Raw genomic sequence first — 25757 nt, forward strand, 5'->3', positions numbered from 1 at the left:
CGAGAATAAGAAGAAAAATAACAATCGGTCGGAGTCAGCTGTCTTTGGTGTTAACATTAGCCTCGAACGTTCTGAGGTCGGAACTGGGAAAATCCGACTTTCCTCGAATGCAGCATTATGCCCGTGCTTCCTGTAAGTAAGCTAACAACACAAAAGGAAGCTGCGAAAAACAAGACAAGAACAACTTTGAGCGACACGCTGACAACTTGTTGTGAGCCGAGTGCAGCGGCGCTTGACTTCGACGGGTAATTTCTTTTTTTTAGCAAAAACTTTACTCGCTGCACGACTTCGGGTTAGCAAGCTGCTGATGCTGAGCTACTAGCCCGCTGCTCCAAACTTCTGCAACTCCCTTGCAACATTTTTATTTCACTATATTTGTTTCGAGACTGATAATTTAATCTTGAATGGGCAATGTAAAGGAAAGAGTGCATAGTACACGTATTTGGACACACTACTGCAGTATGAAAGACTGCTAAAGTGCAGTTATGACCAGTGTTTCGCCATCTTTGTACAACAGAATGTTTTATGCAAAGCCGACCTCGTCATAGACGGCAGGGTAAAAACAACAATATAAAGGCAAATATAGATAATGACTGATGCAACAAATTGTATGTGAGAGATGTTGAGAGTGAGTTCATCTCACTTGATAAACAGCAGTTTGACAAGTGAAGAATTGTTGAATTAAAAAAGGTGTCAAAGCTGTTTATTAGTCGACTTTGCCTAATGTCACTGAAGAATACAAAATGCCACAGACGGCCTAACAAATAAGAGCGCACCCGTCTGTGCCGTTAAGTTGACGGCCGCCATGGACCTGCAGCCGCCCATCGGCTGGCGGCGGGAGAGGGCGGAGCTCCTGCAGGAAGTGCGCCTGCTGCAGGAAGATCTGGCCGAGAGTCGGGCAGAGAGGGAGGAGCTGGCGTCCAGGGCCAGGGCACTTGACCAGAGGGTGAGCGTGCCCGCCGCTGCCTATACTTCCTTCCTCCTCTCTCTCTCTCTCTCTCTGGCTGTCTCTTCCTCAACTCTCCGTTGTTGTCATTCTCTTTCCAGCTGGAGCGGTCAGTGTCTCCCCGGCTATCCGGCAGCCGTCCCGAGGATGAGGAGGAGCGGCGAGAGAGGAGGAGGCGTGACAGGGAGGCCCGGGAGAGGGAGGCACGACAGGCGCTGCTCGTGCACCGATTGCAGAACAAGGTGGAGCGCACACGCAAACCTGTGTGCGTACGTATTTGTGGTGGGGGTGTGTGTGCGTGAATACCACTAGCGCTGCTTGCGCTGCTTGCGCTGCTTGCGCTGCTTGCGCTGCTTGCGCTGCTAGCGCTGCTAGCGCTGCTAACGCTGCTAACGCTGCTAACGCTGCTAACGCTGCTAACGCTGCTAACGCTGCTAACGCTGCTAACGCTGCTCTCGTGCAGGTGATGGAGTACAGAGAGCGATGTCAGAGTTTGGAGTTGCAACTGAAGCCCGGCCACAGCCAGCTGATGAGCACGCAGGTGGGGGGCTGCGCTAAGTTCAGGTTTTTTGTCCAAGTGTCTTGACCTGGATTAAGCAAGATATACGTAAATGATCAAAGTACTACTACAATATCTTGGAGTAGCCTTTCAGTACAACAACTGCTGTCTGTCACTTGTTTGCGTGTTTTGTAGATAAGTATCAGGAGGGACAGCTCCGAGTCGCTGGAGAACGCCCTCATCAGCTTGGAGGAGGAACAGCAAAGGTGCGTGCTGCCATGGTTGCTCTGGTGCAAGTGTGTATGCGTCTGCCTTCTAGCTTGTTGCGTTTTCAGGGCAGCTGGCCTGGCTCAGACAGCCTCCGTCCTGCGGCAGCAGCTGAGCCGATTGGAGCGGGCGAACCAGGTGCTGATGGAGCGCATCTGCGAGCTGGAGGAGGAGCAGCGTCGGGCGTCCCATTGGCAGACGGAGCCACAGGTGTGCCAGTCGACTCCTTTGGGTGCGCGCCAACACCCGGCGTTTCCTCTGTTGTGATGGAACCATGTGTGGGTGCGTGCATGCAGAGCGTGTCAAGCAAGCTGGTTGAACATCAGGATCAGCTCTGGTGCGTGTGGAAGTGCGCCATGTCACTCAGGCAACACTGTCGCGCCCTCCGAACTTCCGCTGACAGGTTTGTGGATGCTGGCTTAGAAATGTGCCCCACAATGTTGTTTTGGTGTGTGCCGTCAATGTAATCGTGCATGTGCGTTTTAAGGGATCTGCTGGAGATGAGGACGGAGCTGTCCCATCTGTCCTTGTCCCTTCAGTCCAGCTGCGACTCCACCTCCTTGCGGCTCATCAAAATGTACCAGCTGTCGGCTGCGCCGGTCTCCCCGCCCCCGTCTGCCTCGTCCGGTCTCGGGACACTGACGCTGGGCGAGCTGCGGGAGACGGCGTCGGAGGACAGGTTGGCTTTCACTCTTATCCCGCGGACGTCGGCGTGAGGCTTGACGGTGCGGTGTCTCGTGTCTTTCAGGATGCGGGACGGCGAGGGCGCGCCGGAAGATGTGGCGCGGGCTGTCGGCAAGCTGGTAACTAACGCTTCCCGGCTGTCTGGTGGCTGTTTGGCAAGCGCCGTTCGGCCTCGTGGCCTCGTTGAGTTTTGAGAACAAGTGAACGACGTGGTGGATTTGTATAGAACGGACGGCAAGACGACGTGGGGTTTGCCAGCAAGTGCACCTTCCCAAACGTCACGTTGTTGTTGTCTGTGAGCTCTTGTTGCTCTCTTGCGCGCGAACGGTGATGCGATGACCTCCGTGGTCTTGTCCTTGGTGAAATTGGCCATGGGGTCTTTCTTGGCAAACGGCCACTAGATGAGCAGCTACGTTTAGTCATTTGATGAATGGTCAGTGAGCACCTGTGTACCATGTTCTTGTCGCCGGGCCAGTGTAGCTTGTTGAACGTGAGCGCCCCGTCGCAGTCGGTCCTGCATTGGGACTCCCTGTTGCGAGTCCTCTGGCAGACTGAGAGCGCCTTGCAGTGGAGACAACAGGAACTGCAGGTCTGTCTCACACGGTAGCATCAGTGCCAGGGCAGGGTCCGGAATGAGTCGGGGGCGCTGTTGTCTTTGTCAGAAGGCGGAGCTTAGTGTGCGGCGGTTGGCCGAGGAGAAGGCCCAGCTGCAAATACGAGTGGAGCAACTGCAGGACGACCAGCTCAAGCGACAGCAACCCGACAGGTCAGCGGCCGACGGGCGTCTCCTCACGTTTGTCTTGCTCTCAGGGCTAGCTCTTTTGTAAGGCCCGAAAACAAGTGAAACCTATTTGCTGTTGACTTTCCTCTTCACAGTTTGGGCCTTTTATGATGCTCATTCTCATGACGTTCTCTGGCACGTTTTGCAGTCAGTCAACATTTGGGCCAGAGGCGGAGCTTTGCACCAGGAAGGAGACAAAGAAGGCGCTGCGGAGCGAGGAAGAGGAGGTGCTCAGCAAGGAGGCGGAGCTACGCAACAGAGTCGCAGACTTGTGTCAAGAAAAGGAGGATGTATGCAAGAGAGAGGAGGAGGTGCACAGCAAGGAGGAGAAGCTCCGACAACAAGAGAAGGGGCTGCACAATCGAGAGGAGGAGCTGCTGAGGAGGGAGCAGGAGCAACAGAACAGAGAGGAAGTGCTGCACAACCGAGAGGAGGAGCTGCTGAGGAGGGAGCAGGAGCAGCAGAAGAGCGAGGAGGAAGTGCAAAAGAGGGAGGGGCATCTGCATAGGGGAAAAGAGGAGGTGCACAAAGCACAACAAGAGCTCCAGAGGAGAGAAGAGGAGGCGCTAAGGAAGGAGGGGCATCTGCAGAAGAGAGCCGAAGAGTTGCAAAAGACAGAACAAGTGCTGCACAAAAGAGAAGGGGAGGTCCTACAAAGGGAGCAGCAGCTTCAGGAAAAAGAGGAGCAGACCAGAGAGGAGGAGGTGCAGAGAGCACAGCAGGCCCTACAAACGAGAGACGAAGTTCTGCACAACCGACAGGAGGAGCTGCTGAGAAGGGAGCAGGAGCAGCAGAAGAGCAAGGAGGAGGTGCAAAAGAGAGAGGAGCATCTGCAGAAGAGAGCCCAAGAGTTGCAAAAGACAGAACAAGTGCTGCACAAAAGAGAAGGGGAGGTCCTACAAAGGGAGCAGGAGCTTCAGGAAAAAGAGGAGCAGACCAGAGAGGAGGTGCAGAGAGGACAGCAGGCTCTACAGACAAGAGAGGAAGTGCTGCACAACCGAGAGGATGAGCTGCTGAGGAGGGAGCAGGAGCAGCAAAAAAGCGAGGAGGAAGTGCAAAAGAGGGAGGGGCATCTGCAGAAGCGAGCGCAAGAGCTGCAAAAGACAGAGCAAGTTCTGCACAAAAGAGAAAGGGATGTCCTACAACGGGAGCAGGAGCTTCAGGAGAAACAGGAGCAAATTAAAGAGGAGGAGGTGCACAGGGCACAGCAGGAGCTGCAGACCAGAGAGGAAGTGCTGCACAACCGAGAGGATGAGCTGCTGAAGAGGGAGCAGGAGCAGCAGAAGAGCGAGGAAGAAGTGCAAAAGAGGGAGTGGCATCTGCAGAGGGGAAAAGAGGAGGTGCACAAAGCACGACAAGAGCTACAGAGGAGAGAAGAGGAGGCGCTAAGGAAGGAGGGGCAACTGCAGAAGAGAGCGAAAGAGTTTCAAAAGACAGAGCAAGAGCTGCACAAAAGAGAAATGGAGGTTCTTCAAAGGGAGCAAGAGCTTCAGGAGAAACAGGAGCAGAGCAGAGAGGAGGAGGTGCAGGAGAGGTATGAGGAGGCGGGCTCGTCGGGGTTGGCTGTTGAGCGCTCATGTGACTGGCGGTGCTTTGGCGTCGTAGTTTGAACGCTGTACTGCTGCCAAGGGAGACCGCCATCGCGGACGTGAAGGTGACCTCCAGTCGGCGCTTGAGTCGTGGCTTGGGTTCGCCCACGCTGACGCACCTTGTCCGACAGGGGGCGCCACAACCAGAAGAGCTGGCCAGGGCAGAAGAAAAAGCAGCGCCCATCAGAGATGCCCTCCTAGAGGTACGTCCGCTGATGATTTTCGAAGCGCACATTTTCAAGTGTGGCCACTGTCGGAGCTCTCAAAACGAGTCTCATGTGCCATGCGCTCTCTAACCCTCCCAGCATGTGTCCATGCTGCGTGAGCTGAAGGAGGCGCGGGAGGATCTGCGCCTGGCGAGCGAGGAGCTGGCCGGTACGGGACGTGCACGCACTGAGGAGCAGCGTAGGGAGAGCAGCAGGTTGCAGGAGGCGCTGGACGCTCTGCGCGCACAGCGGGAGCTGGACCAGCAGGAGCTCAGGTACAGCCAGCCGCACGCCCAACCGGGAGCGCCTGAGGACCTTAAGAAGGACCTTTGCTGATCACCACATCAGGAGCAGCTCGGCGTCCCTGCGGGAGCGGGTGGAGGAGCAGCAGACGCAGATGTGGCGTGCCAACGAGGAGCGAAGCCACCTTGCCACACGCGTGCGCACCATGCAGGAGGCGCTGACCGGTCCATCTTTGCTATTTTTCCTCATCTCGTCTACTCCTCCTCACCGTTCCTCCCTCGCTCACAATCTGTTTTTGTTCTCCGCCAGACGAGCTCCAGTGTCTGCGCGTGGAGCTGCACGGCGTCATCTCCTTCCAGAAGGAGCGAGAAGAGGCCTGGAAACGCGAGCGGGATCAGCTCATACAGAAGTTGCGAAGCGACACCGGGGAGGCGGAAACAGTGAGCGTATCACTGAATGAAAGAAAGGACCAGGAGGTGCATGAAGAGCAACTCCATGAGGTGACAGAGGACAAAGAGACGGAGAACCTGTGGAGGCGCGTGGAAGGCCTGCAGGAGGTAATCCCGGCGTCTGAGCCAAAGAACGTTACGGTGGAGGAAGGACAAAGGAAGCAAGTGGAGGAGGACGACACGGGCAAGGAGGTAGAGAGGCTGAGAAGACGTGTGGCAGGACTACTGAAGGAACTGAAGGAGTGGAAGCAGCAGGTGGAGCAACTCAAGGACAAGTTGGCTACCAAGGACGGGCAATTGGAGAGCCAAAAGAAGTGTGTGGAAGACCTGCTGAAGGAAATGAAGGAGACGGAGCAGCAGCTCAGGAAGGAGGTGGCATCGAAGGAGCAGAAAGCTTTGGCCGCAGAAGAAGAAAAGCGCCGTCTGGAGGAGGACGCTCAGGGCAGGGAGGCGGCGTTTCACTCTCGCATTTCCCTGCTGGATAAGGAGAAGCAGGACGTGCTGGTGCTGCTGAAGGAAATGAAGGAATTTGAGGAGCAGCTCAGGCGAGAGGTGGCATCCAAGGAGCAGAAAGCTCTGACCGCAGAAGAAGAAAAGCAGCGGCTGGAGGAGGACACCCGGGGCAGGGAGGCGGCACTGTGCTCTCACATCGTCCTGCTGGAAAAAGAGAAGCAGGATGTGCTGGTACTCAAGAAGGAGCAGGTCCAAGAGAAGGAGGAGCAAACCAGGGAGCTTCGCGAAGCTGAAGGAAAGTTGAAGGAAAAGGAGCTCAGGGTGGCGGAGTTGGAGATCCTGCTGGCCAAATCCCAGCAGAAGAGACACCAAGAGGAGGAGGCTCGGGACGCCGCCGAGCAAAGGATGGTCGCTGTGCTCCAGGAGCGCGCAGAGGAGCTGCGCCAGCTGAAAAGCATGCTTCGAAAGCAGGGGGAGGAGGTGCACGAGGTGACCACAAGCATGCAGGAGGCGCGGGATGAGGAGCGGCAGAAGGAGCTGCAAAGGAGTGGCCATGACCACAGGAGGTTCCCACAAGATCGCTGTGAACAAATCCAAAAGGAACCGCAAATCCAACACCACGAGTCCCAAGCGCCAGAGGAACAGAGGAGGACACAAGAGGAGGACATTGGCAAAGACCAATGGCGACGGGAGGACGATAGCCCAGAGGAGACGCGGGACAACGAGGAAGGGAGCGCACTGAGGCGAGTGGCTCAGCGCCAAAGAGGTGCGGGACGAGAGCGGGCGGGCGGGCGGGCGGAGATGCTCGACGTCACTACCCTGCAGGAACAGGCAAGCGCATCCAGATCAACGAATTTGTTTCATCAACCAATCTCGGGTCAAAAAAAAATCGAAATAAAGGCAAACAATCATTTAAAATAATATATATTATATTAATCCATATTGCAACAAATAAAAAGTGCTGCACTGCATTTTCCGGGCAGCGCAGTGGTGCTAACGCTGCGCTGCCTTCCCTTTTATCCACAGGTGAGCGACAGCGAGGAGAAGGAAGTTCGGGAGGAGACGAGGAGGACGTCCCTACAGGTAGGATGTGCGGGCGGTTTCCACGGTGATTCCGTCCACATTCCTATTTGTCAATTGACGCCTCTCTTTTATGTGCCAGGAGAGTCACCAAGAGGGTGAGAATCTGAGGAACGCTGCGGGGAGGACTGAGGACAGGGAAGACGAGGAGCGGGAGAGGAGGAGCCAAGCAGGAGAACGATGGAGCCCGGAGGAGGTGCAGAGGAAGAGTGAGGAAGATAGTGAGGAGGGTATGAAAACACAGGAGATGTGGAGGGAGGAGAAGGAGTGCTCAGAACAGGAGCACATTGGGAGCAGAAGGAGCTCCCGGCAGAAGCAGGACCAGCTCAAGGAGGAGCTGCAGCAGGAGTTGCGGCAGGAACTGCGACCGGAGCTGCAGCAGGAAGTGCAACAGCAAGTGCAACAGGAACTGCAGCAGGAGCTGCAGCAGGAGCTGCAACAGAAGCTGCGGCTGGAACTGCGGCAGAAGCTGCGCCAGGAGCTGCAACAGGAGCTGAAACAGGAGCTGCGGCCGGAGCTGCAGAAAGAGCTGCAACAGGAGCTGCGCCTGGAGCTGCAACAGGAGCTGCGCCTGGAGCTGCAACAGAAGTTGCGCCAGGAGCTGCGGAAGGAGCTGCAACAGGAGCTGCGGCAGGAGCTACGGCCTGAGCTGAAGCAAGCTGACTTTGACTTTGACTTTGAGATGCAACAGAAGCTAAGGCAGGAACTGCGGCTAGAGCTGCAACAGAAGCTGCAACAGGAGCTACGGCAGGAGCTCCGGCAGGAGCTGCAACAGGAGCTGCATCAGGAGCTTAGGAGCAAGCACAGGCCAACGCAGGCTCAGGTAAGATGATGGGCTCGTCACACTTATGAGAGCGCCTTCTCGAGGCCAAAACAAGTGTTACGTGCTTGTGCCTAAACCCGATTTCACCGTGTGAATTGATCTCTCCCATAAGAAAAGCAAAGCAGTGGTGGCATTTTTCAAAATCGCCCTTTGAAAAAGTCTCCCAACTCTGTCAGTGAACACAAGGTCAATACGAGGTGCGCCGACCAACCCCAAAACGGCACGCAAACCAAACTCCCCAAAACAACCGAAAAGAAGACATCCGTTTCAAGCCACTTAATACTCCGATTTAGGGTTTGAAATCTTTTAATTTCTTTCTGCCGCTGCTCTCTCGCCAAAGGTGGACGGCGGAGACGAGGAGCGGGCCCGTGTCCAAGCCCAGCCTTGGCAGGGGGCGGAGGCCTGGCGCTCGGAGGGGGGCGGAGCTCGACTGCTTCTGCTGCACAGCCACGTGGCCCAGCTGGAAATCAAACTGGAGCGGTCGCAGGGCAAGAAAGGCAAGCTCAAGCAGCACAACCGCAATCTCAAGATGGAAAGAGACGCACTCAGGGAGGGACGCAAAGCGCAAGCGAGTGCGTCGGCCGGACACCCGAAAACGGAAAGCAAATGCAGGACGGCTCAGTCCCTCAGGTGAGCCGCCCACAGGTGGCGCTGGACGGGCACCGTCCATCCTTTGCGCCTTAGGAAGAGACGCTGCTGTTGGACCGCAGCCCAAGGGAGGAGGAGCTAAGACGAGCGACCTGGTTTGCCCACCCGACCTGGCGTCGGTCAAGTCATTGCAAAGAAAGCCTGTGTATGGATTGCCGTCAGCGGGCTTCCTTCCCTCATCACACAGCAGCCACCTGCAGTTCCTAAAATGGCCACTCCAATTCCCTTTGCCACTTGTTGCGCTTGCAGTTTGCAAAGGGAGGCTAGCGAGCTGCGCCTTCACACGGGCACAAGTCTCTTGTTTCATCTTGAGAGATATTTTGATCATCAAGTGTAACTCCGAGACATTTTCCGAACAAGATTTGCAGCAGAGGTCAACTTTTTTTTCTCAGCATGCACTGAACTGCACTGTTGCTGCGGCAAGACCAAATAATGCAACTTAAATAAAAAAAAACTTTAAGAAACATAAATATGCTTTTTTGTTAGTTTTTCTTTTTGATAAATTGTTAAGTCTCGGAAAAGCAAACTCCAAGTAATGATCAGTTTACAGTTGTCATGTGAATGCAATAGTAAATATGGCTACTTCATTTTTATTAACCGTGTCAATAAAATTGATAAGCGAAGGATCAATCATCGGTTGCTCAATCAGCGAAAAGCCTCAGAGCGGGTGGAGTCGGGCTCGCGTCGTCACCACCTATGATTGGCCGTGCTTATCGGGGGCGTGGCCTGTGCTGGGAGACGCCGGGTGGCGGTCTGAAGAGATTAGCGCTTGCGGGCACCTTTTGTTTCCGATGCCGCTCCGTTTCCTGCGGCTTTTCGGGCGTCTTTATCGCTCCCTGTTCCTATCGGGACGTCGAGGCGCTCGATTGCGCTGGATCGTGCTCGCGCGCCGAAAACCTGCTCGTGGACTACCAAGCGCCTTGCAAGCGGTGTGCCTGCGTGCCCGCCCGATGCTTCGCTGCGGGTGACGTGCACGCGCAGAGGTGAGTTCGACCGGTGTGAAGGTGGAAGGAACCACACGTTCAGAAGGCTGTCAATCATACCAGGCGAAGCTGTCAACCAAGTGACGTCACGCCAGTTTAATGACGTCATTTAGTCAGTCAGGGGTGCGGGTCAGCCCACTTCGCGTCCTCAGTAAGTAGGCGTTTTGTTTTACAGGGCAATTGACCATGACCTTGTAAGGAGGTGGGTTATACTTCACAGCATAAACGTATTATTGTGTGCGTGCGTGTGCGCGTGCGTCTGTTAGGGAAGAAAGTAATAAAGCGCACTTGTAAGCTCCCAAATGTTTTATTGGTCGGACTTGAATGATCAATGATCAAAGTCATTGATTGAGATCAGTGTCCTCATTTGACTTGGTTTTTCATCAGCTTCCTGTGGCGCTTGGATGACAGGAGATGCTCTGAGTAAACACACAAAGTCACACGTTTGTGGCAACAAACAGCCGTAAAATAGGAACGCACGAGCTAAACTGGACCTGTATGGAGGAAGAAGGCAGGGCTTTTATTTGTTCTCTGAATGGCCGATGAGTGGGCAGTGAGTTGCACGTGTGTATGTGACGATCAAGTGCAGGGGGAGAATGAGTGACGTGTGGTTGGCGGTTGGGTTTCGAAGCCCCGAGGAACGCCACTTAGGCACTTGTTGGAGGGGAGGGAAGAAGCGCAAGTCCAAATGTGGACTCTCCTTTCTCACGTGTCAGGGACAGGAAGCTTGGTAAGGTCAGCAGCCAAGTAATATGTGTGTGGTGGTGGTGGGGGTCAGGGTGGCTGACCCTGTGCTAGTAACTTCCCCTGACTGCCTCAATTACCCACAAACCCCGTGCCCCCACTGACATAGTTGTCTGTCTGTATGAAATCCCCTGAAGTAGCACCCCATTTTCCAACACTCTTTATCCTTTGACAACCACCCACGACCTCCTCCTCTGCTATGTGTGCCTGTGTGTGTGTGCCTGTGTGTGTACTTCCCGCTGCCATCATTGGGCCGATCACGATGAAGGAATCAGCCCTTGTGGGCGGGGCCACTGACGTTACCATGAGAGGCCGGCACATTGGTGACATGCAGGCAGCGCATTCTTTGGTCCCTCTTTCACACTCTCTCATCCATCCTTCATTGATTCCTTCATTGATTCCTTCCTTCCTTCCTTCCTTCCTTCCTTCCTTCCTTCCTTCCTTCCTTCCTTCCTTCCTTCCTTCCTTCCTTCCTTCCTTCCTTCCTTCCTTCCTTCCTTCCTTCCTTCCTTCCTTCCTTCCTTCCTTCCTTCCTTCCTTCCTCCCTCCCTCCCTCCCTCCCTCCCTTCCTTCTAGCCACACTTCACTTTCTTTGCCTTTATCCATCCTCACTGTCTTGGTCCTTCCTTCTCAGCTCGCTTGGTCTCAGACGCCTCCTCCCTCGCTTGCTCATTTTCCCCACCAGGTTTTGGCATGGTGTGTTGCTGAAAGATTCCATGTTCCTTACAAATCCTCATTGATGATTGTGTGTGCGCGCGCGTGCGTATGAAGATTTAAGCAGCTCAGTTCTCATGCGCGGCCTGATCCATTAATTAGCTTAAGTGGCTCCTTCCCGGCCTTCCTTTGTTTTTCGTCCTCTTCCATCCCTTCTTTCCTTGCTTGATTGCTTACTTCCCGTTGTTGACAAATGTCGTCGTCTTTCACTTGATGCAAGTTCGAGAGAATCATCAAAGCAGGCTTCTGAGATGGGCCTCAAATGAATGAGCTCCACCCGCAAAAGCATTTATTTATTTTATGCAATGTGTGGGAGTGGAGCCACGCCGGTGGCGCAGGTGACCCCTGACCTCGCTTGGCCACTTTGCTCCATTTGGATGCGAGCAAATCCAAACATCTTTGTGCTTAGCCCTCCTCCACATCCTCCTCATCTTCCTCCCCCTCCTTCTCAGGTGGGCGGTTGCTATGCCGGTAACTGGTTGCCAGCCTGCATGTCATGTGACTTAGTTTGCGCCGAATCATCGTTGCCTGGATTGTCGTGGGCTGACAGGGAGTCCCTTCCTTCAAAGTGTTTCTCGCGGCTCGGCAAAATGCATCGTTCACTTTTTCTCCTATGAGTTGAATCAAGTCAGATCTTTGGAATACTTGGACAATCGTGAGACTTATTGGCTGAAAACAAAGCGCTCGCTCGCCTTGTCGCTGCTCGCATCGGGATGGCGGCGTGCCGCACGGTTGAAAGGACAATAAATTAATGCAAAATTCAAGAATTCAAATCAAAGATGATTTCACTCCACCTTGATTGCTCTTTCTTCCACTTTAGTCATGTGAGGATTTGACCTCAAGACAGACGGGGATTAGCTTCCAAGTCCTGCACGTCGTTTTGTGTGTGTGGGAGTGGAGGTGGGGTCCTGCTGCGCCGTCACATCTCAGTTAATCGGATCCCGTTGGGCTTTTTCAGGTTTAGACGTAACCTCGCTGTCTCATCCTTGTCCCACGTTTCCCGCTAATACCCACCGTGCTCAGTGAGGCATGCAGGCCAAAAGCGTCTGTCGCTTGTGTCCCGATGAGTAAAAAGCAGGTCAAAGGTCAGCGGGATGCGAGTTACTGCAAGCAGATGGCACAGCTGACGCGAGTGCGCCGCTAATGCAGCAGATGAGCTCTAGAAGATTAATGCAGGCTTCTTCTTTTTACCGTGAAACGACAGAGGGAGGGAGGGAGGGAGGGAGGGATGTCAACGAAGTCACCAGGAAGTAGAATGATCTGGACAGTCGCCATGGAGACCAGCTAGCCAACCGAGGGCTCTGCCCCGTTCACACTTCCTGTTAGCTGACACTCTAGAAATGTTTGCGCTTTCTCACGTGTCACGCAGCGAGCCGCGGCTGTTACCATGGCAACCCCACGATGGAAGGGAACCGAATCGGGCTCTTGTGAATCCAATCCACTAAAGTTTCTAATCGATAGCCAGGCCGAGTAGTTTGTCCCCACACTGACGATTGAAATGCTGTCACGCGCTCTCACACACAAAATGCTCTCACACATCACTCTGACGTCTGTCTCCAGTATACAGAAATCACGGGCTTGCCAGAGATGGCCCACTCCCGTTTGCTGTTTGGTCCGAGCCGCCGCTGATGAGCGTGTGACCCCGCCCCCACGCCATGGCCCTGGGCGAGCGGCCACCGTTGCTGCTCCTGCTCGCTTCCTGCTTCCTGCATGCCTCGTCCTTCCCACGAGACCTGCAAGCCATCAGCCTGCGGGACGGTGAGTCAGCCGGGCGCGTCGCGCTTCTTTGCGGCTCAACTGCCATGTGGCCTGTCGTCCGTCAGAGTCGGGACGCTTGCCGGTATTCTCGAGTCTGCTGCGGGATGACGCCAATGGCCGGCCGGGTCTCCGCTTCCAGAGGATGACGCGCGTCAACCGCATGCTCTTCATCACCGCCAGGTCGCTCACGCTTGCGAGTGTTGCTGCTGACTCGGCACACAAACACTCGCTCACACCTGTGCTTTTTGTGTCAGGGATCACGTGTTTGCCGTAAACCTGACGACGGCAGCCGAGGCCTTCGTACCTCAGACGGTGAGTTGCGTACGGGATGTCTCTCTCGCAGCAGGAGAGGCTAACGTGCACGTGCGTTTGTGTTGCAGACGCTGACGTGGCGCGCCGCCAACGTGAGCAAGTGTGCCGTGCGGGGGAAAGACGGCGTGAGTTCCACAATGTTGTGCGCTTCGTCTTGAGCTCGTCTTAGCCACATGCTAACGTCCGTTTTGTCAGGACGAGTGTTACAACTACATCAAAGTGTTGGTGCCGCGCGACGACGAGACGCTGTTTGTGTGCGGGACCAACGCCTTCAACCCGGCGTGCCGCAACTACAAGGTAGCCGCTCGCCGTGACCTCGGCAACCCCGAAGCGCCACCCGGCGGCAGTGACTTTTGGGTTTTGCGCGGCAGACGAGCACGTTGGAACAGGTGGGCTCGGACCTGCCGGGTCAGGCGCGCTGTCCCTTCGAGTCAAGCCAGTCCAACGCTGGGACATTCGCCGGTAACGTCAACTTGTCCATCGGCCTTCCTGCCGTTTTGCCCATCCCGTCCATTACCTCTGACCCTCACCCAGGCGGAGATTTCTACTCGGCCACCGTGACCGACTTCCTGGCCAGCGATGCCGTCATCTACCGCAGCCTGGGAGACGGCCGGCCCGTCCTCAGAACCGTCAAGTACGACTCCAAGTGGCTTCGAGGTGGGTCGGCGTGTCCTCGCCTCACGTCAAGACGTGACATCATCATACCCTGACCGGCACTTGACGTCATATTTTGTCTTCCACACGACATCCAATGACATGACATCATCATATTTTATCGTCTTGACAAGACAAAACATTGTCACGTGACATTACCTCATCACCACCACATGACCCGAACATGACATTATCATCTTACAAGCCGACATGACAAATACTTGACGTCAGATATGAAACCATGAAGCTACTGTGCGGCAGAGCCTCGTTTCCTGCACGCCGTGGACTACGGGAGCCACGTCTACTTTTTCCTGAGCGAGATCGCGGCGGAGTACACCACCTTGGGGAAGGTATGTGTCGTCGGTTGCTGACAATCTGGTGCTGTGACCGGACGCCATGACCGGGTGCCTGTCGCCAGGTTGTCTTTTCTCGGGTGGCCAGAGTCTGCAAGAATGACAACGGCGGCTCGCCGAGAGTCCTGGACAAGCACTGGACCTCCTTCCTTAAGGTGAGCCCAGGATACATACGGGAAAGTTGGTTTCTGTGCATGTGACCGAAAACGGGTAGCGTCGAGCGGATATATGGCCAAAAGTCCAGACCGCTGTTCGATCTTGCCAGGCCCGCCTGAACTGTTCTCTTCCCGGAGATTCTCTCTTCTACTTTGACGTGCTCCAATCGCTGACCGGCGTTCTGCAGATCAATGGACGTCCCGCCGTGTTGGCTGTCTTCACCACACAGGCTAACAGGTCCGTGCTAGGCTAATGGTCGGGTGCTAACCAAAACCGCTGGCTCCGTGCTCGGCTAGCGGCGACTAACAGGAATTGACCGACTTCGCGTGGCGCAGCATTCCGGGTTCGGCGGTGTGCGCGTTCTACATGGACGAGATGGAGAAAGTGTTTGGAGGCAAGTTCAAGGAGCAACGCGGCAGCGACTCGACGTGGATGGCCGTGGCGGACGACGCTGTGCCCGAGCCACGGTGAGGTCAATTGAGGGCCTTGCTCACTGGCGTTGAGTTTAATTGGCTCCATTTTTGTTGGACATCTTAAGTAATTTCACAACGCCAGGATTTCTTTTTCCAACTAGTATGTCCAAATGTGCAACTGCAGGCCCGGCTCGTGCGCAGGTGACGGGCCGGCCGCCAACTTCAAATCTTCTGCGGATTTCCCGGACGAGACGCTGGCGTTCATCAAATCTTTTCCACTGATGGACGGTGCCGTGCCTGCTGTCAACCGGCGGCCACTTTACACCAGGACCGCCAGCAGGTAGGAGCCGAGGTTGAGACCTTTATTTTGTTGAACTTTTGTATGAGTTCATGGCGGCTGATCAGAGCCTCGAGTCTTGTGGTTAGCTAACTAGCCTCCGCTACCGCCAGGTTCAAGCTGACGCAGATCGTGGCTGATGTTTCGGCGGGTCCGCACAAGGAGCGCACGGTGGTGTTCTTGGGCTCCGAGGACGGCCGAGTGGCTAAGGTTCTGGCTGCCACGCTTCCCCACGACACCTTTGGCTCCAAACTCCTGGAGGACATTGACGTATACGACCCTGACAAGTGAGCACCGCTGCCTGAAGCCGCTGACCCCAACCGAAGCCAAACATGGTAAAAAGGCGCTTGTGTCCGGATCTAAAACATCCTCAGGTGTGACCCTGGTGTCCGGGAGGGGGACCGCAGGATTTTGGGCCTGGAGCTGGACAAGGAGCACCACGCCTTGTTTGTGGCGTTCAGCAGCTGTCTGGTGCGCGTGCCGCTCAGCCGATGCCGACGGCACGGTGCCTGTAAAAGGTGAGCTTTGACGCTTGCGAGGCAGAGGCGAGTGCGGGAACTTTCACAATAGAGCTGGTGGCGGCGCTCTGCCCTTCCCTACCCCGTCCCACCCTGCTCTGCCGCGATGTCTCCCAGGGCGTGTCTGGCCTCGCAGGACCCCTACTGCATCTGGCTGCGGACAGGAAGGTGTGCTGACATGGCACCCGGGTTCAAGTAGGTGTCACGACTGCCTGATTCTTGGCCGACGAATGGCATTTTCATGTACTGGAGCGCAGCGTTGACCAAGTCTTGTGGGCAGGGCGGGATTTGAGCAGGACATCGAGGGGGACCACTCCAATATGGCCCCGTGTCAAGGTGAGATGCAGCGCCACCTAGTGCTTGATCTTGGCGCGTACAAAACAATAAGGTCTCCTTTTGTGTTTTGGGCAGCAGTCATCTCGGCGGCCTCTGGTAACCGGGAAACGCCCTCCGACTCGGCTTACGGTAAGGCCCGCCTTCCACTGCTGCCGTATTATTAGTAACAGCGCCTCCGCTGGACAGAAACGGTACTAAGGTTTTGACGTCAAAAAATGCTTTTTCACGATTGTGACGTTGGGAGCCCATATTGAGTCGCTGTAAAAGGTTCTGAGTAGCAACAGATATTAAAACCCAAATGAGGTGCAGACATGCATGACTTTGCCAGCCGGCCAACGTGCGTGTGGCTCGGCGCTTGACGGTGCCTGCCGCCTGGTTTCAGGCGTGCTTGGTGCCGCAGCCGTGGATGAAGACTCGGCGTCTGGGGTCCACTACACTCTGCTGATCGCCTGCGCGCTGCTGGCGTTCTTGCTGGGCGCCGCCTCGTCGGGCCTTCTGGCGTCGCGCTTCTGCGGCGGCGCCCATCAAAAGGGGAAGTTGGACAAAGACCTAGAGGCCTCGCTGCCCCACGCCTTGTCGCTGCACTCGCTTGCCAAGCTCAGCGGACTCCTGGACACCACCGCGCCCAAGGTGAGTGGGAAGCCAAACAAGAAGTGAGCAGCAACGTGTGACGCCAGCTTCGTACCCCTTAGGAGGACAAAACGGTCGAGTTGCAGTGCCCCGAGACGTGTGGATCCTTCATCCCCGAGGGCCGAGCGTCTGATGCCCTGACCGCATGCCACCGGCTTGCTGCGGCCGAGCCCCAAGTTGGCCTGACGCAGGTAGGCGGCACTGACTTGAGTCACAGTTGTTAAGGAAGAAAAGATGATGAGCTGCGTTCGACTTGGAGACCCGCCTCATAGTTCAAAGGTGCATTTCAAATTCTGATTGTCGTCCTTCCCGGCAGGCGGCCAGCGACCTGTCGGCTCTTCCCACGGCCAACTCGGGCCCGGAACTCCCTTGGCGGAAGACAAGCTCAGAATTCCCTGTGCCGGATGGCTCCCCCTCCTCTGCAGACAGCCTCGCCTCCTTTGCAGCGGTGACGACTGCTGACTGCGTATCTCCGTCTGTGTTTCCGCCCCCTCATCTCCGTGGCAACGGCCAACCGTCCTCTGACGCATCAGACGTGTCTGCGTTGGATGAGCTTCTGAGGCACATCCAGCAGGTCAGTGCCCAGGGTGACGGGGGCATCAGGGTCCTGACGTCCACCTCTCGAGGGCATCCTCACCATCATCTTCATCAGTGTGGCTTGGACCGCAGCTATCACTGTGGCAACCGGCAGCCGGCAACTCAAGCGCTGCTGCTGAATGCTAACGGCGCTATCTTGCGCCAACACGCCATGATCCCAGAGGCTCCGGTCCAGCCCGGAGGTCTCGCCCTCGTTGAGATGGGCGGTGGCGTACCGCGCCATCACAGTTTCAACCAGCGGGGGGCGCCGCCACGGCAACATTTGCTGGCCAGAATGAACACCAGCAGCAGCGGCCCCCTGGCCCCGCGGGCCTGCCTGACGCGTCAGCACAGTTACAGCGAGGGAGTCTGCGTGCAGCGTGGTAACGCTAGTGCCGTGCGCCGTGCTGTCTCTCTCAAGCCCAAAGTGCCGCCCAAACCTTTGTTCCTTCCCGACGCCCGCAATTAGTCAGCGCCCAGACAGTCCCGGTGTTGATGAGGCAGATCGAAGCAAGCGTCCCCAACGCTAACATCACTGCGCCGTTCGTCAGAGTGGGCTCAACCCGCTCAGCATCACGTGAGCACTCAGTGTCCCTGCACACTACCGGCAGCTTTTGTACCATATTGGTATGTGAAACCTGAGTGGGGCAATTGGGGCGGGGGCTGTGCTGCAATAAGGCACAAAAGCACACACTATATGACTTTAACAGTTTACCTCAAGAATACAAATGTTTCTTAAAAAAAAAAAGTGACAAGCTTGGAATGTTTGTAAACAAAAGAACCAGAAAGTCACTTTGTATTCAAGCTTTTACACTGAAATCCTAAAAAAAAAAACCATTAAAAAAAAGCAGGAAACTGAAGCTGGCTGCATGTGACCTCCGACTTCTGCTCATTGGTGGAGGAGCTGCAGGGCTCCCAGTGCCGTTAACATGTAGCATTGGTTTTATTTACAGTATAAGCTTAATAACAACGCTCCATATTTATGATGCCGACGTTGTGGTTGGAAGTATAAGACGTCTCATCTCGCAATTGGTCTTGTTTGCGTTTGTGATCACGTGACAAGACGAACCCATCAGTTGCAGTACTCTGCAAGGCCACTGAGAGAAGCATAAGGATGCTTTGACGTTTAATGTCAGGCGAGGCCCAACCCCCTCCTCCCCTGCCGAGTGCGCACGCGCGGTCTCACCTGGCTGGGTGTGGCCGCGGACGAGCAAGCGAGGATCAGGCTCAGCATTTCCCTCCGAGCTCCACGACGACCATGACGACGACCCTGACCACGACGATTGTTGCGCTCCTGCTCGTCCTGTCTGGTAAGCAATCCGCTTCCGGTGAGTGACCACGCCACGTACGGTTCGCTCCGGCTGAGACAGAGGTTGCCCTCCACTCCTCCCGCAGAATGGCAGCGCCTGGAGGCTCGCGACATTCTGCCCCCGGGCCCAGTGGACGCCGTGGTGGGGAAAAACGTCACCCTGGCGACGCTCCTGCAGTCCCTCAAGTACTCGTTCATCATCTGGAACTTCAACGACGGTCGCGAGCAGATTCACGTGGCCACCCTGGGGGCCCAGGGACTAAAGGTGAACGTGCCCTTCCAGGGGCGCGCGTCCGTGGACCCCAAGAGCGGCGCGCTGTTGCTGAGCGCGCTCACGACGGCCGACAGCGGAGACTTCAGCGTCAGTATTTTGAGCGAGGAAGGCGACACCGAGACCGCCGAGATACAGCTGCGCGTGCTCGGTGAGTCGCCGCCAACCGAGCCGCGACTGGGTTGCTTAGGCTCACTATTGGTCGTTGCGCCCAAAAGCTCAAACCTCTTGAATGGACAGCTACAACGTCTATACAAGAAAAAAAAAAGTTTAGCGGCTTGTCACATTCAAAGGTGAACTTGTCAATGTGAATTGTGTCACTTTATCCCATGGAAAGTCAGGCTTTTTTGCCGATGTCATCTTGTACAGAAAATAGTGGCATACAAATTTGTCCAGAGTTTGTTGGGGGGGGGTGTTGTGGTCAAAGCCATTCAATGGCTTTTGTTTCATGGCAGATGAAAAGGTGGCACGTTTGCCACTGAGCGCTCCATTGCCACGGGGAACCTTTTCTGGGCGGAGGGATCGATGTGCTTTGCAGCATTGCAATTCCAAACATTCCGCCCGTTGAGCCGTCAGGGTGCGGCCACCTGTTGGGGGTGGTGTCAGTGTGTGTGTGCCACTTTGTTGGGGGAAGGGGGGGGGGCGTGTCCCGGCGCCTATCGTTTTCCCTCCGTTCTCACTCCCTGCATACCTGTGTCCAAATGAGGATGACATCACTTCCTGCGCATGATTCATGCCAATTTACCATAGGGACTACTTTCCTCGCTCTAGTCTCATTTGCCTTTACGTGGGTCACGTGTGGGAAAGGCTGTTGTTTTTTTTTTCTTTTTCCTTCTCAGTCTTCTCAGGACTGTTGGAGGCAAATGCGTTTAAAAAAAAAAAAAAAAAAAAAGGGAATGACAGGCTCTTATTTTGAGCATTGGGGCAATTGCTGGCTAGCTGCTACACAACGTGTGGTGTTGAGGGCCCATGCGATGATATTTCCTCAGTCTTTCTCTTCCTGTTTGATTCAATGACAATAATGGACGCCAGACCTCGGTGCCACTCACGCCGAGCCGATTGAGTGATCGATATTTGTGAGCCAGTCCAACCCTGCTTTGCCCCAAAAACAGGGGAAACAAAATGAACTTGTTGAAAGAAGGATGGTGGGTGGGGGGAGAAAAAAGCAACAGTGGGAGCAGTGAAGAGCTGCCGTTGCGTTAACGGGACTGTGACTCGCCGCGCAGAACCTGTGTCGGGCGTCAAGCTGACTGCAAACATGGCTGAGGCGCTGGAGCACAACAGCACGGTGGTCCTGACCTGCAAAGCTAAAGGCTCTTTCCTCAACTTCACCTGGCTCAACGGCAGTGTGCCTGTTGTCCCTGGCAAACGGCTTGCTATCCAACAGGTTGGCGGTCACCCCACTGCTCGACGCTCGCCTGGGCGCGCCCGTCAACTCTGACCCACGCTTGCCTTTCTCCATCAGGACGAGGGGAGTAGTCGGCTGACCATTGTCGATGTCCTGCGCACCGACCTGACACGACACATTTACTGCAGTGCCACCAACAAACTAGAGACGGAGAAGAGCGCCCCCTTCAGCCTGCCCGTCCACTGTGAGTAGCACGCCGCCGAGCGCGAGCTACGTCAGCGCCCTGATGCTGGCGCAGGCGCTTCAGTCGTGTTCACGACGTGGACATCACGTGACGCGCCTGTCTTGAGCCTGACACGAGCCCTGCCTTGTCCAGATGGTCCGGACGAGGTCACCTTCACGGCTTCCCAAGAGTCGGAGTTTGTGCGGGCCGGTTCCAACTTCAACCTAACATGCGCTGTGCGCTCCAGTCCACCCGCCAACATCACGTGGTACCAGAACCAGACCCTGATGGAAACCACCGGGCCTGTGCTGCCGCTGCAGGCCGTGGAGCGGCTTCCCCTGTGGCAGCAGATGAGTCACTACACGTGCCGAGCTGCCAACGCCAAGACCCAGCAAGTCGTCACCTCGCGTAGCGTTTCATTCGCTGTCATGAGTGAGTCGATTAAGCCAAACACAAAGATACGCAGCCGCAAACACTGGCGCAAAGCCCCCACCAGCTAGGTGTGTTGCAGCCCCTCCCTGCTTGTAAACTTCTTTTGTGCTTCTGGAAACTTGCTCGACCGGTGTTAGTGTGTGTGGGGGAGTGTCAATTCTGCTCTGAAGGCTTTTTCTCTCCACAACGAGTCTCTTGCGTTTGCAGAGCCGGTGTCGGGCGTGCAAGTGAGCGGGCCAGCCCAGGGCACGGTCCTGCTGGCCAGCAACAGCTCGGCCAACTTCAGCTGCCGTGCGGCGGAAGGTCCCGTGAGCAGCCGCTTGTGGCTGAAGGACGGCCAGCAGCTGCCGGCGTCGGGCGACGAGCGCCGCGTGATGGTGGCGCCCGATGGCACTTGGATCAGCTTGGCGCCGTTGGTCAAGGGCGACAACGGCCGCATCGTGTGCCGTCTGTCTAACGCCGTTAGCACAGAGGAGGCTGCCTACCAGCTGCTTGTCAACTGTGAGTGTTATTTTGTCCGCAGGACAAATTTGTTCGGACTGCAAAACGTCTTTGACCCTAATGAAATTGCTCTTGGTTCTTGACGACAGTTGTTTCTTATCAGAATCATTTTGTTGCTTTTCCTCGAAACAACTTGTTTTGCCAACCTGACGTTCCACGCGACCTTACGTCGTCAACAATGATGCGAGCAAAGGTTTGAACGATGCAACTTCTCGCTGCAGTTGGCCCCGAGGCGGTGATGGTGACCGGGCAGAGCGCGGTAGAGGTGGGCGATGCCATCCAACTCAGGTGCTCAGCCGACTCAGTGCCGGCCGCCAACTTCACCTGGAAGTTCAACGCGACGCTGACGGAGGTCAAGACGGCCACCTACGCCATTGACCAGGCCGTCTACAAGAACACAGGCACCTACACCTGCCAGGCGCATAATGTCGTCACCGGCAAGAGCGCCACCTTCGTGCACCACCTGTCCGTCAAAGGTGAGACAGCGGCTGCCTCCGCCACGACCCACCGAAACTTGCTTGGTGCTCACTCGGTGCTCTTGCGCAGAGGAGGGCGCGCTGGATGAAGGCCTATCGGATGGCGCCATCGCCGGCATCATCATTGCCATCCTGGCCGCGTTGGGCGTGGCCATTGGCTTGGTCTTGTACTGCCGGCAGAAAGTTCCGTAAGTGCCGCACAGGCGCGCTATCTGCCGCTCAGCCACATACACAAATACATACACAGAGCATTAGTATTGCGTCCAATGCAGATGAGCTTGCACGGCCGTTGCAAGAGGTGGCGTGCTCGCCCCGGGCTGTCAAAAGTTGGACCCTCCCCCACAAGCCACCCACCAGCAAATGTACACACGAGATGATGATGTAATTTCATTTGTGTTTCTTGTGTGTGCCTCTAGGGTGGAGTCGCCGTACTAGTGACCTTTGCACGCACTGCCGGTAAGTCTGTCAAACACACGAGTGCGCGTCATTTGGTTAAGAAAGGCAGTTTGGTTGTCGTGGTTACCATTCAAATAGATGCGGCAGCTGAGACGTTTGTGTTGAGGGGGACACCTCACAATGCGAAACGGGCTGCGATGTTTGCAACGGGCATCGTCATTTCCATGTGTCCAACTTGTGAGATGGATTGCGCGGCGGTGCGTTCCCGAGCCACTCTGCAATTAGAAACGGATGTCGCTTTGCACTTGCCTCTGCAAATCTTGACAGTGCTGGCAAATCCAGAAAGTCCAAAGCCTGCCAGGCCAGGAGCCTCAGGGCAGGCCAAAGCCTGAACATGGCTTTAACGTCCGTCATGCCATGTGATGAAATCGAGTCGTGTGTGTGTGTGTGTGTTTAGGAGATCATGGTCCAAACACAGGCCCTTGTGGCTTTTCCGAGACGCCTCCGTTGGGGAAGCGGTGTGCACGCATCACGGGAAAGCCACGACGCTCGCCACAATTCGGACGCTTGCCACAACTCGGACGCTGGCCACAATTCGGACGCTGGCCGCAATTCGGACGCTGGCCGCAATTCGGACACTGGTCGCAATTCGGACGTTGGCCACAACATGGACGCTCACCACAACATGGACGCTCGCCACAATTTGGATGCTCACCACAACTAGGACCCCGGCCACAACACGGCTGCTCACCACAATTTGGATGCTCGCCACAATTTGGATGCTCGCCACAATTTGGACGCTCGCCACAATTTGGACGCTCGCCACCATTCGGACGCTTTGTTTGGTTTCGTGGCGGGAATCTCCTCCCATCCTTGTTTGTCTTTGTCGTCTTTGCCACGCCTTGCGACCGCCTCGCTCCCTCCCCACTGTGTCAAGACTGGCTGATGAAAAAATCTGCAAGGGTGGATGGCGGGCCCAACTGTGACTTTTGGCGGGAAAAGTGCTTTTATGTTTTTGTAACTTTGAGTCTGAAATGACTTTGTGTGCGTGTGTGCACTTGAGTATTTATTGTGAAAAAAACTGAAGCTCATCACAGGTCACGCACGTTCATCAGACTGCTAGCGTGACGTTTGACTTTTGCATGAGCTGTCAATCAACATGGACGCGCCTGCGTAGCGTGTGGCTTGCCCCTGCCACCTTTTGATTTCTAGTTTTGTTTTTGTTAAACAGCTGTGCAAAATCTTGTTTTTCTTGTGTCTACTTGTGGGAAAAGAATAAAACAAAGTTAACTTTGGTACCAAACTACCCATCAGAGTGTGCGTGTGTGTTTGAAGCGGCCAATCACAGTGCAGGGTAGCGCCTGCGTGCCTTCCCATTGGCGCACGCATGTGGCCGTGGCCAAATTCAAAGGCGGCCGCGTGACGTCAATTGCGCCACAACTCGCCTGCCCGCGCACGCTCTCCAAATTCTCGAAAGACAATTGGCAGACCACCTTGTTTGGACGGGCTTTATGTGCATTTAGACACTGATTGCGCTGAAGTCGTGTCGAAAGTGACATCACGTGGCCCCAAAAAAAGTCTTCCGGGGTTGCGGCCTGTGCAAACGTGTCCCGTTGTAAACGTGTGTGTCTGCTCGTGTGTGGTTTTTTTTTGTGTGCAAACTCAACTGAGAATGTTGAAATGTTTGCGTCTCAACATGCCGTGCAATCACACTGGAATGTGTGTGTGTGTGTGTGTGTGTGTGTGTGTGTGTGTGTGTGTGTGTGTGTGCTTGCATGTGCGTGCGTGTGTGTGTGTCAGTCAGTCGCCATGACATTGAAAGGGAACATGATGCACAAGATTTGCGGCTTTTTGTTGATTGCTAATGAATTAGCAACTGTGAGCATTGTGGCCAGCAAAAGTCAAGTAATGTTTGTGTGTGTGCGTGTTATTGGTGACGTCTCATCAAATGCGCACACACACACACACACACACACACACACACACACACACACACACACACACACACACACACACACACACACACACACACACACACACACACACACACACACACACACACACATTCCTATGTGGCATGTCGGCACTTGTCTTTGTACACATAAACAGGTTGGACTTGCCCTACTATTTCCTGAGTCTTCTTGGAAGGGGCGGGGGAGCGGGGTGTTTAATAAAAGCCTGGGGGGGGTGCCGCTTGACGTAGGCAGCGACTATTGATGCAGGTTGGCCAGGTCCCGAGTCGACCACAAGGGGGCGGCAGTCAGTACGGTGAGGGCTGAGCCCAAAAAGTCCCCTTTGAGCATTTTTGGTGGCTCTGAATTGCCTATTTGTGCTGGAGATGGAGTGGCCCGGTTGTCACTGGCAATGAGTTTACCAAGTGCCGCCAGCTTGCTTCCTATAAGTAGGCGCTGACATTGTACAGTGGCCAACGGTCGGTCCAATTTGTCAAAAAGGTCATTGTCCAGTGCCTGAGCAACACTTCCCAAAAATCTTTCATGTCAGGTGAAAAACCTGGCAATCGCTTTCGACTCCAAACTGACTTTTTTTTATTCCACACATTAAAATAACAAGGCCAAAATGTTCTTTTGAAATCAACAAAAGGCCCCAGGCAGAGTCCATCACCTTCTTTTCACAGGGAAACACGAATACATGCTGTCATCATACTCTGGTATTCCAAAAACGAGTACTTCAGGTTTGCAGTTATGACAGATGAGAGGAGAACGGGGCCTAACCCCATCCAGAAGGTACATGACACCAGGTTTCGCTAATGGCCGCACTGGCTTCTCGACTGTTCTAAGGAGCACTTTTCGCCTGTTCCTGATGGTCTCTATGTTGCTGATTTCTCGTGGGTCCTGAGCTTCTCAGGATCCAGTCTTTGACAGATTCCTAAAGTCGGGACACACCCACATTGAGGTATCCTGTCATGTCCCGTCTATGGAGCACTTCAGGGTTGCAAACAATGACCCTTGCTGAAGGTGGGCTACGTCAAATTGGGTAAACCCAAGCAGTTCCCTCAAACTCAACACAGTGATTTTCAATGGGAGCAAAGTAAGGAGGCAAAAGAACCGTCTTAAAACGATAGGCCTCCTTCTTCAAAGCATGCATTCGCTCAATGAGGAATCTGCCACGCCTGAGACTTGTTGTGTGGAGCTAGCAAACAACTTCTCATTCTCATTCTAGAGACAACAAAAAAGAAGGCTGGAGGCCTGATCAACCAGTCCAACCAAGCTATCCGTTATTGATCAAACTCAACGCTCGTTCGACTCGGTCACAAAACTTTGCCACGGCAACTTGAAATCAGTCAGGGTCACTTTTAAAAAATGGAGTTTAAAACAAGCGTATGTCTCTGTCTTACTTGACGGAATAAGTAGGACAATGAATTGGAGCGGTAAGACTCACTGCCCCGCGTTCAAAAGGACATCTCAATATTTGGTGCTACAATAGAAAACGAGTGTCTGTTAAAGCGGCGCCAGATAGGAGTGAAGAATTCATCTTATTGAAGACGGAAGGTCCTCAACCGGTCAAGGATTCTTTCCACGAGTTTACCAGAAAGCGGGCCAGCCTGACGAATTGTTTGTTTAGCCGCAGTCTGGCCGGAGAATTTTGGGACGCCTATTGGTCTTTCCTTCATGAAAACTTGCGAAGTCAG

At 54.8% G+C, this 25757-nt stretch overlaps 3 protein-coding genes across 10 annotated transcripts; all 3 read left to right on the forward strand.

Annotated features, from left to right (window-relative positions):
* The first annotated feature begins 76 nt into the window (after positions 1 to 76).
* LOC148380389 (uncharacterized) lies at positions 77 to 9138 on the forward strand. 6 transcript variants are annotated; one of them, XM_088365148.1, is made up of 20 exons: positions 77 to 245; positions 794 to 946; positions 1048 to 1215; positions 1410 to 1487; positions 1641 to 1711; positions 1781 to 1922; positions 2009 to 2115; positions 2200 to 2391; positions 2461 to 2515; positions 2872 to 2985; positions 3059 to 3162; positions 3326 to 4711; positions 4783 to 4831; positions 4898 to 4969; positions 5072 to 5247; positions 5321 to 5439; positions 5525 to 6948; positions 7144 to 7200; positions 7280 to 8020; positions 8361 to 9138. In XM_088365148.1, exons 2-20 carry the CDS (start codon positions 806 to 808, stop codon positions 8652 to 8654), a joined length of 5490 nt encoding a protein of 1829 aa, XP_088221274.1. In that variant the 5' UTR covers positions 77 to 245; positions 794 to 805; the 3' UTR covers positions 8655 to 9138. The 6 variants fall into 6 exon arrangements, with proteins under 6 accessions (XP_088221274.1, XP_088221271.1, XP_088221273.1 ...); XM_088365145.1 differs by having other exon boundaries at positions 4783 to 4969; XM_088365147.1 differs by having other exon boundaries at positions 1048 to 1188; positions 4783 to 4969.
* Positions 9139 to 9378: 240 nt separating this feature from the next.
* LOC148380390 (semaphorin-6D-like) lies at positions 9379 to 18022 on the forward strand. Of its 2 annotated transcripts, none has more exons than XM_088365167.1 (21): positions 9379 to 9651; positions 12670 to 12867; positions 12933 to 13047; positions 13122 to 13179; positions 13248 to 13304; positions 13375 to 13476; positions 13551 to 13641; positions 13714 to 13836; positions 14095 to 14183; positions 14252 to 14341; positions 14452 to 14579; positions 14678 to 14809; positions 14940 to 15095; positions 15206 to 15379; positions 15467 to 15610; positions 15728 to 15805; positions 15891 to 15946; positions 16022 to 16075; positions 16329 to 16576; positions 16639 to 16767; positions 16893 to 18022. In XM_088365167.1, exons 2-21 carry the CDS (start codon positions 12765 to 12767, stop codon positions 17619 to 17621), a joined length of 2856 nt encoding a protein of 951 aa, XP_088221293.1. In that variant the 5' UTR covers positions 9379 to 9651; positions 12670 to 12764; the 3' UTR covers positions 17622 to 18022. The 2 variants fall into 2 exon arrangements, with proteins under 2 accessions (XP_088221293.1, XP_088221294.1); XM_088365168.1 differs by having other exon boundaries at positions 16025 to 16075.
* Positions 18023 to 18118: 96 nt separating this feature from the next.
* Positions 18119 to 23414, forward strand: LOC148380391 (cell adhesion molecule CEACAM5-like). Of its 2 annotated transcripts, XM_088365199.1 has the most exons (11): positions 18182 to 18462; positions 18548 to 18647; positions 18745 to 18883; positions 19959 to 20119; positions 20198 to 20324; positions 20457 to 20735; positions 20943 to 21236; positions 21458 to 21712; positions 21783 to 21900; positions 22129 to 22168; positions 22566 to 23414. In XM_088365199.1, the coding sequence occupies exons 2-10, from the start codon at positions 18549 to 18551 to the stop codon at positions 22145 to 22147; spliced, it is 1491 nt and encodes a 496-aa protein (XP_088221325.1). In that variant the 5' UTR covers positions 18182 to 18462; position 18548; the 3' UTR covers positions 22148 to 22168; positions 22566 to 23414. The 2 variants fall into 2 exon arrangements, with proteins under 2 accessions (XP_088221324.1, XP_088221325.1); XM_088365198.1 differs by having other exon boundaries at positions 18119 to 18462; positions 18548 to 18883.
* Positions 23415 to 25757: the final 2343 nt, after the last annotated feature.

The sequence above is a fragment of the Syngnathus floridae genome, chromosome 21 (assembly GCF_059516105.1).
Source record: "Syngnathus floridae isolate MCC-2025c chromosome 21, RoL_Sflo_1.0, whole genome shotgun sequence".
In the NCBI taxonomy this organism is placed as follows: Eukaryota; Metazoa; Chordata; class Actinopteri; order Syngnathiformes; family Syngnathidae; genus Syngnathus; species Syngnathus floridae.